The 15,584-nt window shown below is 32.6% G+C and overlaps 1 protein-coding gene across 1 annotated transcript in view; it reads right to left on the bottom strand.

Moving 5' to 3' along the window:
* Window positions 1-1,847, bottom strand: part of LOC149537264 (uncharacterized) — a 114,098-nt gene extending 112,251 nt beyond the window's left edge. The window contains exon 1 of the mRNA XM_089807602.1: window positions 1,185-1,847. Coding sequence (XP_089663728.1) covers window positions 1,185-1,318 — 134 coding nt within the window. The 5' untranslated portion in view covers window positions 1,319-1,847. The remainder of the gene's footprint in view (window positions 1-1,184) is intronic.
* Between the last annotated feature and the right edge of the window lie 13,737 nt (window positions 1,848-15,584).

Genomic DNA, 15,584 nt, shown 5'->3' with positions numbered 1-15,584 from the left:
TCTATGTGGTGGTGGACTGCTTGACGAAGTTTGCTCACTTCTTTGCTATTCCGTCCACTTACACAGCAGCACAGGTGGCAGATCTTTTCTTTAGAGAGATATTCAGGTTACATGGGCTGCCCAGATTCATTGTCAACGGGCCAACACAGGAGTACACATGGTCTTCAAATCCATGAAGCTTATCCTATCAAAATAAAGATTTGCACGTGTAATTCCTACATGGAACACACGCTTCCTTACCATCCGACCCACACCGGAGTGGGCATGGTCTTAAAGCCAAGCTGCTTTTAGAGTCCAAAGGACTATCATGCAATGACAATGAGGCATTTAACAGGCTGTGACCCCGGCTCAAAACTCCCTTGTTTCAATAACGACCTCATAATTCAAGTGAATATGTAACCAGCTTGTCATGCACAAGTCACATGGTTATATTGAAGGTTTAGTAGACATTAGAGCTCTCAATTATTCGGTCCAAACCTTTTTTTTCCGAGTATGAAAACAAAATACAGCTAGAGGCTCCAATTAAACCATTCAAAATGAGGCACTTCACTCTAAATAATTATAAGATCTGAACAATTCGAACCAGCATGTGTTGAAAACGTTTCTAAGAATTCAAGTCAATGGAAAAAACATGTAAAACGGCATCAATTGGTGTCCGTAACCCAGGCTGCAAACACCCTCGGTGCAATAAGAATCTCAAAACTTATGGAGTAGTTGTCACAAGGTTATATTCAAGGTTTGGTAGCCATTACAAATCTTAACGGTCGGTCCAAGTTTTACCCTCGCCTACGATTTGCTGAGCCAAAATAAATACAGCACAGCTATAAGCTGCGATGAAACCATTCGGAAAAGACCCTCATTATAAATAATTATAAGATCTGAACAATTCGAAGCAGCCAATATTGAAAATTCCTTCAGAATTGAAGACAATAAAACAAATTTGCAAAGCGGCATAATCGTTTGCTGTTAACTACTATTATTTTTTCCATGCACCCTTGGTTGTTTTCCACGGGGCAGCTGGGAGTCAAACCAGGGACCTTCAAATAACAGACCCCTTTCTGTACCGGGCGTGGATTGCTCTTCCAACAATATCAAATTCTTTGCAAACACGCCCTTTAAAATGATATATCTACACCTTGAAAACTTATATATGACAAGTTGAAGGGTTTAAGAAAACAACTGACCACCAAGAGCGCTTGAGATGCTTATCCAGCTTCAATGTCAGCAGAATTGTGAAGCACAGCAACAAACTGTGCGCGGTCACAGCTTGCGCCGATTTCAGCACTCTCGACCAGGTCATGCTTTTCACAGGTACCATGTTCGAACCCACTCCACTCTCAAATCCCCGCTCTACCTATTTCATCTCAAAACCCAGCTAAAATTCCTGAAATTCTGGTGAAGTTTCATGACTGCAGACAGAAATTAATGCGACTTTTGTTCCGACAAAAAGATGCTTCCTATTCGCTGCTCGCAGGTCTCGTATCTAGCTCTCCGCCGTAATCACAATCCTAGTCCTAGGCTTACATTTCCAGATAATCCATTGTTATATTCTTCCTTCTAAATGACCCCGATGACATCACGCCAAATGCCGGCCTTGTCCAATCAAAGCATCGGCTTTACCGCCATTGTCGCCGCTAATTTAAGAAGGACGGCAGTGGCGTTAACGTTAGAAGAACACTCAAGATGGTGGTTGAAGTCTAACAAACAAGATGGTGGGCGAAGTTGAGGTGAATTTGGTCATGCCAGCCCGCGGTTTCGTGGGAAACCCTGGAGCGAATCCTACGGTTCGTGCATGATTTCCCGCACTCGTGATCGAAAAAAGGATAGCTTCAAAATTACACATCCAGATTGTTTTAATATAATTCAACATGTATATTCCTGGTTTGGTTTCTAGAAATAGGAAAAATTTAATTCAGGTGATTTCTTCTTTAAAAAGAAATAAATAAATAAATTATGTCTATATTTTTTTTATGATGGTCTCTCTAGAGACATTGAAGAACAAATTAAGTTTATATTTTCTTTTAAGTGGTTTGAAATTAGGTGATTTCTTTTATTCAAAAATAAATAAATTATATCTATATATTTCTTCATAATGGGTTTCTACATTTAAAGAACTAATTAAATTTATATTTTTCTAAAATTTATATTTTCCTTTAAGTAGTGTGTTATATTTTTTAATTTTTCTTAAATTTCTATATTATCATTTTTAATAACATTAAAATGTTAAAAAAATCTATATTATGTATAAATAGTGGATGGTTATAAGTATGCAGTACATTTTTTAAATCTTCTAATCACATTCTAATAAGGTGTAATGGTTAGTCTATAAGAAAATATATTCAAACAAGTGCCACATAGTGGCTTGTATTTGCGGTCAAGTTATAATAGTTTTAATTAGATAATAGATTAATTATTAATTGATTGGTAATGATAATGTATAATATAATTTAATTATAATTTTATTCAATTTATAATTTTTTAAATTAATGATTCTATTTTTTATAAATTGTTAGCATTTAAAGTATTAGTATTTTTAAAATGTATTAAAATATGTTTGATCTATTTCATTTCATATATTTTTATCGAAAATATCGCCACATAATATGGGTATGCTTCCTGGAAATCCGCCCAATAACACCCCAAAGGTATGAGCCAAAAAGTGAAGTAAAATAATTTTACGGATTTTGAAAATTAAAATTCTCTAATATATACATTAGAAAAATTTTATAACGAAGTTCAAAATAAAAATACTGAAATGTAATTGGTTGAAGTAAATAAAATTAATCACAATTTAAGTAAAACTATTGCAATAGCATATTGCCTACAGCAAATATAATAATATATCAAAGAGTAAGAGGTTAATTTTGAAAAAAAATTATTTAACTTAAGAAGACAATTAACTTAAATCTTACAAGATAGATTCTAATATACTATTGCAATCACTTCTACTTAACTACTTCTTAAGTGTTGATCAATCATTTGTATTTCAATCATATTTTTATTTTTATTGTGTTGATTTTTCATTTTTGTAATGTGTATATATGCAATTTTTAATTTCTAAAATCAATGAAATTATTTTATTTCAATTTGATTGGCTCAAATATTTTGAATGTATGAGCATTATGAAACATATTAAATAATAACAAAAGCTAACAATAAATATAATTAAGTTATAGTTTATATGTGTGTAAATAAAATAAATAAATATTAATACAATAAATACAATCAAGCTATAATTTGTGAGGAGATATTCTGGCATGCAAACATATATATATATATATATATATATATATATATATATATATATATATATATATATATATATATATATATATATATATATATATATATATATATATAACTAAAAATTAATACAATAAATACAATTAAATTATAGTAACATTACATTTATATAGTAACTTAGAAGTTATATTTTATGTTAAATATTTTTCATATTAAAAAAAATATGTTATTTTAAAAGTATTAACTATGAAATAATTTTGAAATATAGACTGAGAATTTTTTTAATCTTTCTAAATTCAAAATTAGAATTTTATGAAAAATATTAAAATACTAATTATATTATATTAAAGATTACCATTACTTTGGTTTTTTTAATAATAATTAAATTTATTGTATTGCTCTAGTTAACTTGCCGCAAATACAAGTCACTATGTGGCACTTGTTGAAAAACATGCGTAGACTTGTAATAATACATTCTTAAATACTTTAATATATAATTTACATTGTATTAATACATAAAATAAGAAGTAAGAAGTGTTGCTTTGGTACATCTTAATAATTGTAATAGGCAAAAACAAGCTTAATTAAATAAATATTCAATTATAATGTGTTTAAATTGTAAACTTCCTTTCCATATACCCTACATTAGTACTACTACACTTATTATTTTTGTTATCTTTCAAGTGTTAATTATGATTCATAAGATTAAATTTATACCTAAATCCATTAACATCACATGTGATAAACACTTTAACATGTCAATTCTTTTTTGCTAGACCTTATAGAAAATGACATGGAGAAACTTTAGTCACATAATTTTTTTATTGTTGCACAGGTCCTTTTACAAAATAAATAAACAAGAGTACTGAAAATAAGATCTTTTTTAGAGTTTTAGGTGACTCTACAATACCCATAGGATCAAATGAAAGACCGAGATAACTTCCATGAGAGATTGGCAAAATAATTTCATTGAGATGCAAAAATGATATTATTGATTATGGACTTCCTTGACATCCTATGGATTGATTATGATGTAGGAGCATCCTAGGATAGTCAGCAATCATGTTTATAGGAGCATCAAGCTTGGATTTGTGGACTTATGGTTCGCATGGTTGGGGATATGTTTGAGACCTATTGGTGGACCTTGTCCTATGTGCGCAAAATGATTGGAGCGATCGTCTTGGAGTTAGAGCATTTTTATTGGTTGTTGGCAACATGTTCCTAATTTAGTGGCATAATTTGGAGATTGTTTATGTAAGCTTTGATCTGTGGGAGTTGGCTTATGTGTTGTTGGATTTGGATTATTGGATGGCACATGGAACTATGCCCAAGGGCACATATATTTATTTTGTCATATCAGTTAGTTATGCATTGTAAACTTGGGGGTTGTCCTAAGTATGTATTTAATTTAGTCTGTCAGACTGACTTGTGGCTTAAGCGTGTATTTAATGAGAGTTTTTATTTAATGTAACTTGTAGGTTGACTTGTAGTTTGGTTTAGTATAAGTAGAAGGTCTACTAATGTCTTGAGTCATTTGGTTTGACATGGAGAAGACAAAGTAGTTGAAAGGAGCAGAGTTGGTAGCTGAATATGGGCTTGGAAAAATAAGGAGGTTGCTTGATGGCTTGCCAGCACAAGTTTAGATTCTTCTTAGGGTTTCCACCAGGTTGAAGGTATGGGCTAGCTAAGAGTTGGATCTTGTGAGGTCTTGCATAACTATTATTTTAATTATTGATGTATTTGGCCATAACCTGAAAGGCCTTACAACCAAGCATGTTGGATGTAAATTTTATGATTCTATTATCAGAATTGGCATTGTTCTAGATCTAAATCCATGTGTTATATTTATATTCCATTGTGTGGTTGCTTGCTAGGGGCTAGGTCATCTCCTTTGGGGATTCACCTACCTTGCACTGCATTAAGTGGTATCAGAGTGAGGTTTGTTGTGGTTGATGTTTTGTGGCTTTTGGTTTTTGAAGATTTTGCAAGATGCCTCTAAGAAGATTAGACCTTAGGGTGATTGCAAATCTTTGTCATGTTGTGGATACAGCTAGGCATGTTGGATGTAAATTTTATGATTCTATTATGAGAATTGGCATTGTTCTAGATCTAAATCCATGTGTTATTGTTTATATTCCATTGTGTGGTTGCTTGTTGGGGGCTAGGTCATCTCCTTTGGGGATTCACCTGCCTTGCACAACATTAAGTGGTATCGGAGCGAGATTTGTTGTGGTTGATGTTTTGTGGCTTTTGGTTTTTGAAGATTTTGCAAGATGCCTCCGAGAAGATTAGACTATAGAGTGATTGCAAATCTTTATCATGTTGTGTAGACTAAGATTTTAGAGAAGGTTAAAGCAAGTTTCAGATATAAGATAAAATTTATGAAGAATTATATGATTGTTGAGATCGTGTGAGCTATAGCTAGTGTACCTACAAATGTGGGTAATGGATATGGTTATGAGGAATTTGTTTAAGACTTTGAGGCTATTGGATCTAGTGGAGAAGATAGAACTGGTCACATGGAGGGAACTATGGAAGATAGAACTGGTCAGTTGGATAGATCTAGATCTTGCTTGAAGTTGAAGCATAAGATGGATATTTCTAATTTCTCAAGAACTTTGAATCCTAAAGACCTAATTAATTAGATTGGTGATTTGGGAGAGTACTTTGAGTTAGAGGATACTGGAAATTTTCTCAGAGTGAGGTTGCCACAAACTAAGTTGAGATGACATGTTGCTTTATGGTGGAAAGAATTGAAAAGAGATATAGAGAAAAAAGGTGAAATTAAGATCACTGGATGGATATTGATGGTGATAAAATTGAAGGCTAAGTTTATTCCTGTTGATTACCAACTTCAATTATTTAAGAGGTTGCAAAATCTGAAACAGAAGGATATGTCTACGAAGGATTATAATGAGGAGTTCTACAAGTTAACTATTTAGTCTAGACATAGAGAACTTTATAAGGAAAAGCTGGTTAGATATATCAATGGTTTGAGATTCAATATTTAGGATGAGATTGGTATGTTGAAGATTGATTCAGTTGAGGATGCTTATCAATATACTCTGAAGGCAGAAGATAAGTTGAAGAGAAGACATCAAGGATTATCCTGAGGCGAGGAAAAGAAGGAACACTTTATGAAAGATAAGTTAGTGGTTGAGGATGAACCAAAACCTATTGAACATAGGAAGAGAATAGGTAGAGGTTCATTTAAAGGTACTTGTTTTAGATATGGTGAAGGACATAGATCTTTTGAATGTCTCAGTACTCATGGAAAGGTTGATGATAGAAGAGTTGTTGTGGTGAATGAGGTTGATCACCCAATGAATGAGCCTGAGGTGGAGAGGGGAAACTTGTTAATTTAGTGAGTATTGCTCAATAAGAAGGTATTATAACCTTGTCAAAGGAGGACTTTGTTCAGGACTTGTTGCAAGTCTGGAGGTAAATGCTAGAATGTGATTATAGATGGTGGTAGTACTAATAACCTAGCTACTAAAGATATGGTTCAGAAACTTGGTTTGAAGAGAGTGAGACATCCTTGTCCTTATAAGATCAATTGGTTGCAAGACGAACATGCATTGGATGCGAGGGAACAATTTCTTATTAATTTTTTTAGATTAGGTAGTATATTGATCAAGTATTAGGTGATACTACAAACATAAGTAGTTGTCACATATTGCTTGGTAGGCCTTGGCAGTATGATTGCATAGCAGTGCATGATTGTGTCAAGAATGTGTTTACTATTGACAAGGTTGGCAAGGAGTTTGCCTTGGTTCCTTTGTAGAATGCATAACTTGGTAAGAGGAAACTAATTTTTGGTAGGTGAGTTGAGTTGAAGGATTCTGAAAGGGTTAGAGATTAGCATAGAAAGCAAACTTGTGGTTCACCGAAGGAAGATGTAAAAGGGAAAAGGCAAGCAATTGTTTGTTACTGGAAATGATCTGCAAAAATGGAACTTGCAAATAATGTACAAGTTGATGTGGTGGAAGACATATACGTGAAGAACTAGTTTGGGATTTATGTGTTGAACCCTAAAAGATGTTCTTCCAACTACTAAGAACATCTTTTCTTCGCACTTGGGGTGTCTGATGTGGGAGCATTCTAGGAGAGTCAACAATCTTATTTGCAAGAGCATCAAGCTTGGATTTGTGGACTTATGGTTCACGCGGTTGGGGATATGTTTAAGATGTATTGGTTGACCTTTCCCTATGCGTGCATAATGATTGAAGTGATCATTTTGTAGTTAGAGCATTTTCGGTGTATGTTGGTAATGTGTTCCTAATTTATTGGCAGACTTTGGACATTATTTCTACAAGCTTCGATCCATGGGAGTTTTCTTATGCACTCTTGGATGACATGGGGACCTATGCCCAAGGGCACATATGTTTATGTTGTCATATGAGTTAGTTATGCATTATAAACTTGGGCCTTGTCCTAAGTATGTATTTAATTTAGTATGTTAGGTCTACTTGTGGTTTAAGTGTTAATTTAATGTGAGTGTTTATTTAATGTAACTTGCTAGGCTAACATGTGGTTTGGTTTAGTGTAAGTAGAAAGTCTAGTGACATCTTGAGTCATTTAGTTCAGCATGCAGGAGACAAAGTAGTTGAAAGGAGTGAAGTTGAGTAGAGCTAGTAGCTGAGAGTAGGCTTGGGAAAACAAAGAGGTTCTTTGGTGGCTTACAAGCACAAGTTTAAATTCTTCTTGTGGTTTCCACCAGATTGAAGGTTTGTGATAAATAGGAGTTAGGTCTTGTGAGGTTTGCAAAACTATTATTGTAATTGTTTGTCAGATCTTGTGAGGTTTGTGAAACTGTTATTGTAGTTGTTTGTCTATTTAGCCATAACTTGGAAGGCCTTATAGTTGAGCATGTTGGACATAAATATTATGATTTTATTATGAGAATCAACATTGTTCTAGATCTAAATCCTTGTGTTATTGTTTACATTCTATTGTCTGGTTAATTGTTGGGTGCTAGGTCCTATCCTTTGGGGATTCACCTGCCTTGCACTACATCATATTAAAATGTACATAATAGGCCTCCTTATATAGGAAAGGTGATAAGAGATAATGATAAGGAGAAGATAAGCCATCACCCACATGGTGGAATCACATGTCCACCAAAGGTGGATAATCCTTCGTTATGATATGAAGTATGTGTGATGATGAGGATAATAATGTGTTATGTGCACTAAAGGTGGATTGAGATAACAACTATGATCGCCTAGAGTGAAATTCTTCTACACCATGTGCTTATACAAGGTACAAACTCCTATGTGTCTCAATGAAAAACTACTATGCAATGCATTGTCCTAAGTAAGTATAATTAGTGAATATTTAATTACATTAATAATCTTGCCTATGATCTAAATGGTTAGAGCCTAAAGAATTTTTCTTTTTTGACACTTCAACATTGTCGCTATATATTGTTTTATTTAGTGTATGGTATCATCCGACCTCTAGTTTTCACTCTAAATTATAGGCACCTAATTTGAGTATCCCTTAAGGATCCCTTTCCCATAGTTCAATATTTGTTCAACCCCTTTTTGCATTAAAACCAATAGAACCATGTTCCTTAGATCTATCATTTGTCAATTGTATTTAGTGAATCTCACAATCAAAGATTATTTTCTTATTTCATAATATTTCTTTAATTTTAATCTTATTATTTTATATTTTATACATAATAATAAATGAGGACTTGGCGGCTACATTGTAGGTGCCTTGTAAGTTTGTACCATATTATATTGTTCATGGTCCAAGAACTTCCATTAATATATAAATCAATTAAACTTAGACTCATGGATAAATAATGAACTAAAAAGTATGTTCTATAAATATAATGAAGAAAAACATATTAAGTCCCCTTCGTAAATCATGCATTTTAATTTGTTGCTTAAGCATTCCCTTGAAACTTAGTGTAGATTGATTTTAATTACTCTGTAACACTTACATATAAAAAAGACTTATTTAGACGTGTTTTAATTTATTGTTTTATAAATTTCTTGATATTAGTGCAAATTGGATTTAATTTAGTGTTTGTTCGTGGCATCAACAATTTACAATCATTAATTGTAGGTTGTGCTTCTTTTAGGCACTTGAGCAATCGATGAAATACTTTTTGTTTATTGTCTTCTCCATCTTCTCTAAATACTTTGTCTAACATAGCAATAGTTTTGAATTCTTGCCACAATATATTTTCTCTTCTATTGAATGTATAAGTTGGTTTGCCTCTAACTAGAGCAACTAACCAAGATCTCCAACAAAAATCATAGAATTTCATGTTCATAATATAAACATGTTTCTTAGGACTAGATAATAAAAAGATGTAGAAACTAGGAAATATAAGTTAATATAAAATGCTTATGATAAGTAACTGCAACTTGGTTTTTGCGTCCAAAGTTTATATTTGAATTTTTTGAGAAAGCTTGATGAAGTCAACGATCTATGTTCTCTAACATTTTCTATCTAATGAAGATCACTTCATCAATCAATATATATTTGATGTGTGATATTTCCTCTTAAAAATTTGTGAGTCTTTTTATTTTTAGCTAATGAAAATCTTGTATTGAAAGTATTAACTTAACATGAATTATGGATGCACCTATGTTGAATGTTGCAACTCCAATTGGTACAAGTAACAAGAGGGGAGATTTATTGGGTGATGTTGTATTTGAATTGAGTGCACAAATGAGATGTGATCTCCATGTGCCTAATGTTCCTTGAATTGTCATATACAATGGAACTCTATTTTCATCATGTAATAGTGTGGCGTAATTATAGTCACAACTTTCTCTTATTTGCAAAGTCAGAATTTTGTGGTATATCATGATGTATAAGGCAACTATTATTTTGCATTATTTTGATGAAATTGATTGCTTGAGTTGTGTATTCCTTGCCTTGATAATCACCACTAAGTTTTTGTCTATTAACATCTCTTCTTCCGGGCATACCTATTTCTTAAAATTTCATTGGGTGACCATGATGTAGTCTAGATACAATTTCTCATTAAAAAAATGAATATATGTTTATTAAGATGTCAATTATTTAGTTAAATAAATAATATAATTAATATCGAATAATTAGCCTAGTATAAATAAATAACTAAATGATAACAAGTACCTATGTATGGTTGATATAAGTAGTCAATAAAATTAATGATAAATATTTCCTAAGAAAATTAACAAAGTTAATAATCAATTATTATTAATTGCTAAAAAATAATTGTAATCTAAGTTAATAATACCTAACCCCTAATTATCGTGCATGTCAATCAAAGTAAACTAACTATTATCATCTATCCCTATTGTTGGCATTCTTATTACCTAAATTCCTATATCACCCTGACACATTGTGACCCCTCTATAAAATACTAGGGGTGGTATATAAGCCCATATCACCACAGTAAGATGGGGCATCAATAGAGAGATATAAAAAGTTGCACAAGAAATTATGCAATTGGTTGGACATTGTGAAATTTGTTATAGCTTAAGGATTGGGGATGATGTTATACCTCGTGGGATGTACACCTCGACAACTCCATCACTAATATTGAGGTACATAAGTGGTCTAAGATTAATTGAAGGAAAACAAATGTCTCTAATACCAACAGACATTTTTGTTGATTATCACAAAGTAATAAGGGTTAAAAGAGGAAGTGGGTATGAAGGAACCACAAACCAATTTGATTAACATAGTCACTTTATGTATATTAACATCTTTTATTGGTCTTAGAAAGGTATTTGAGGATTCATGACAATGTATATGTTAATGCTTATAATTGTATACATGTTGAGGATAGATAAATAACAACAATTCCTAGTACTATTATGAAATATAGTTTCTAATATAGAATTAAGCCTAGATATATAATGATGATAGGATTAATATAAAAAATTAAATTAATTCTCATATTATTATGAAGAAGAATAGACTTGACTTTCTAATATTTTTATTATGAATAATTACTAAAATATGACTATCTCCAACATTGTTAGTATTTAATTATTGGTAGGAAGATATGATGTACCAAGGAAGGGCTTGTATAAATAAAAGCTTATGGATCGTATCCAAATAGAGGGTAGGGGCTAGCATTCCATTGGCCTTTACAATACATAATTGAACCTATAAACTTTGAGGGAGTTCATAATTTGGGTCTAGACAACTTTGATATCATCTATACCTTTTGTTTGTAAGGTGAATAATAATGTGATTAGATAGTTGGAATTATTTTTATGAACATGTACTTAAGACTTATATACATTATAATCAATTAAATAAATAACAACCATGACTGACCCTAGCAAGGGACATTACAAGTGTTACTAGAGCTATCATCCTACCATTATTCATGAAGATAATAATCAAAACACTGATGGAACAAAATAATCAGGCTCGAGCTTTCATGAAAATAATAATAAAATATGTACAACTTAATAAATAACTTCAAAAAATCTAATGGCAAAGACATCACTACAAATTCCTTAGAGAATAATAGTAGGACAACAACAACATGTGAGGTATATAACTATTCTTCACATCCATGAGGGCAAAACCTAGGGAGGGAGATAAAAACAATCACTGCACTCATAGCACAAAAGAACTAGCAATAATGCATTCAAATTATGTCCCAAAATAAAATTAGAAATATCATTTGGAGATTATTACGAAGCTAAAAAACTAAAGGACCACAGAAGAGAAAAGTAATGGTTGAACAAGGGCTAAAAAAAAGAAAATAAGGTCATCATTCCCATTTTGATGGATCTAACAGAATCAACACCCAAGGTTGGTTCTTAAAATCAACTACTTACTTGACCAGTAATCCCATGACAAAATAAGATGCATTTCATTTTTTTGTCTCACACTTAGAAGATACAACTCATGATTGGTGGGACCATGGATTTTGTACCTAATGATATGATAACATAATAACTTATGACGAGTTCTCCCAAAAACTAATTGAAAAGTTTGATCATAAACATTTGCAAGAAGACTCCAATGAGATAACTCAATAAATACAAATAAGGGTGGTAGATGAATATGTCCAAATATTCCAAAGAGTTTATGTAGGAGTTACTATTAGATAACTAAGAGGAGGCGAGGGGGTGAATTAGTTATGTCCATTTTTCCTATAGTCCCTTCAAATACTTTAGTACAAATTCAAACTTCATAAACAACAATCAAAATCACTTGGTGATATCATCTATTAACTCCTTCAATCTATTTATTCCAAACTCTTAACTCATTGTTCTTCCATTACCCAATACTAGTAAACCTCCTTAGTAATTGACTAGTTATGATTTAGTTATCACCAAGTTGTTGTAAGATGTAAAATATGTAAAATAACTTGCAACACAAATAACATCCACAAAATTAATACTAAGATTTTAATGTGGAAATGTTGTAAATGGAAAATATAACTAAGACCCACAACCCAAAACATTCACTCTTCTGAAGTAAGCTCTTCTAGGAGCCAACCTTCTTACAAGTTACATACACATTGTTAATATTACCTTGTTAGAGGATTGCACCAAAAGATCAACTATACCTTATCACTCCTTGTGCCAGACTAAAGAGTGACATGATTTAAAGGACTTACAAACACCACTAATCGATATAACCATATAGGATTTCACAGACTTGTTAGGTCCACTTGATTCTTCCAAGATTTTTTGCTACAATGACTAGAAAGTAACAATATAAAGATTGATCTGTTAGAATAGAAATGACCTTGCTTTTTTGGATCTATGTTCTTTTTTCTTTTTTCTTCTCTTTCATTCTGCTAATTCGCTCTTTCTCTTTCTCCAACTTTGCTCCTTCCTTTCTTTGCTTTGTTTGGTTTACCTTGCACTATTTTCCTTCTCAATACTTCAAACTTTGCATTAACATGACTAATGTAATGTCCCCATCTTTTTAGCATCTCAGTGGAGTTCTTAGCCTTGACATTCTCCAAAGGCTAAGTGGAGAAATAAGGAGAAATTGATTAAATTAATTTCTTATAAATTCATTAAATAATTATTTTTTTAAAAAGTGACTTTATATTTAATTAATTTAATTAATTAAGAGTGCATTAATTATTGGAAGGGGGAAACTTCTAGTAATTTAATTTTCTAGAAGCATAATTAATTATTGTATTGCAAGAGAGAAGCTTCTAGCAAGTGCACTAATTATTGGAAGGGGGAAACTTCTAGTAATTTAATTTCCTAAAAGCACATTAATTATTGGAAAGGGAGAAATTTCTAGAGAATGCAATTACTAAATATTTTATTTCCTCTTAGAAGGGTGAAGGAAAAGTATAAATAGAGGTGAGAGCTTCATTGTTTATCATCCAATTATTGTATCTAATTATTGTGAATTGCATTTGATATAAAGTCGGGAGAAGAACTAAGGTTTTTGATTTCAGTCAGCCATTGGAGAATATCAACTCTTCAATGTTGCAACCATTTGAGGTGGTGAAATATCCATTGGATTTGGTATTTAGGAGACCTTCAATTCAAGAGTTCTATTTGTGCTTAAATTGGAGAATAGATTTTGGCTGCTACAATACGAATGCATGATATCGTGCTACAGTATCTATGTTTGATTCATTTCCATTCTTGGGCATCACTATTATCAGGTTCCTCTTGTAACTATTAGTAGTTATCATTATACTTTATAAGCATATGATTTTGCTGTGATAATTTAGAATCAAATTTTGGCATTACTGTAGTCATTATTGTATGTCAATTGTTTGTCAAAATGTCAATTGGTTGTAGGTATGCATTTCATATCTAGTTTCCATGTATTTGCATTGAAAATACCAAAAGAATTGCACTTGCATATTAGTTCCTTGTAAGAGGTTATTAAATTGGTATCAGAGCTTGCTTGCAAAGTGTTTGACAAAATGTCAAACAACTGAACTAGAGAAGATTTTGGTGTTTGAAGAAGTTATTACCTATTGGGGTTATTACATTGGTATCAAAGCTAAATCCTACCATCTTGAGGGTTTAGCAATCACATACAGCCACCTGGAGTTGGCTCTCACAGATTTTCCACTCACAGGAAAGCTTTATTTGATAGGGAACAAGATTTTTACATGCAGCTAAACACCATGGGTGATAGGTAAGAGCATAGCCCACCAAGAGATAATAGGAATGAGGATCAGGAAACAAGGGAATTTTATAGAGCAATTGTTATAGGAGAAGAGCGGATGGCTTAGGCTTTGCAGATACTCACCACCATGGTTGAGCACATGAATCCATAGGATAGACAAAATCAGGAACAAGAGGATAATAAGAGTGTAGTAGGATCACCTAGAGCTCATAGAACTCTTTCTAGAATAGTAGACAGGCTCACACATCCTACCTTTGTTAGAGAAGAACTAGTATAGGAACCAGCAGAGGAAGTTGAGGATGAGACATTTGTAGATATCCTTATGGTTGCAAATGATGAATGGAAATTATTGGCATCACAAGTTCGGGAGAGGATGACCTTTGAATGCTTTGTAAATCAGAGAAGAGAACATTATAGGTCACTCAAATAGGATAGGAGGCCTAGGGATCAAAATAGTGAGTTGAAGAGGGCTACAGACAAGCTAACTATGCCTACATTTGATGGGAGTGGTAAGATGACATCTCAAGCTTGGATTCATAAGCTTGACACATTTTTGGCACTAAGGCCAATGACAAAGATTGAAGCTATCAAATAGACCACTTTGCATTTGGAGGGAGTAGCACATGATTGGTGGTACCATGGTATGGTAACTCTTTAGCATAATCAGGTGACAGAGTACCGAGACTTTGTGAATAGGTTGGTTGAAAGATTTGACAAGAAAGATCCAGAGGTTTATCTCTGGGAATTAGTACAGTTGGAACAAACAAGCAACTTGGAGTATTTCATTGGTGAATTTCAGTGGGTGGCAGTCATGGTGACAAATATTTTAGATCATAGATTGATAGTTCTTTTCATTGAAGACCTATCTGAACCACTGAGAGGTTGGATAAAAGCATTTGACCCCATTTCTTTACAGGAAGTTATGAAAAATGCAAGAAGTATGGATTATGTAGTCCCAACAAACAAATTTTAGTCCAAAGGAGCATCTTCTAGTAAGGATAACATGTTGGAAATATTTAAGACTATGCTAAGTTACTGAAAGGGGAGGGGTGAATCAGTAACTTCTAAAATTTCTACACCAATTTCAATTCTGAATCTAATAAACCATTTAAAATTTAATTCATCATATCTGAGCTAATTGCATGCATGTAAAACTGAAAATATAAAAGCATCCACAACACTTGAACACAATGATTTGGTGACCTAGAAACCTTCCAAATAGAAAGTAAAACTAGGGTGGGGATGATACC

The sequence above is a fragment of the Cupressus sempervirens genome, chromosome 10 (assembly GCF_028749045.1).
Source record: "Cupressus sempervirens isolate cs-2001-9-10 chromosome 10, ASM2874904v1, whole genome shotgun sequence".
NCBI classification, from domain to species: Eukaryota; Viridiplantae; Streptophyta; class Pinopsida; order Cupressales; family Cupressaceae; genus Cupressus; species Cupressus sempervirens.
The sequence above is the reverse complement of the archived record's forward strand: the minus strand, read 5'-3'. Positions and strand labels throughout refer to the sequence as shown.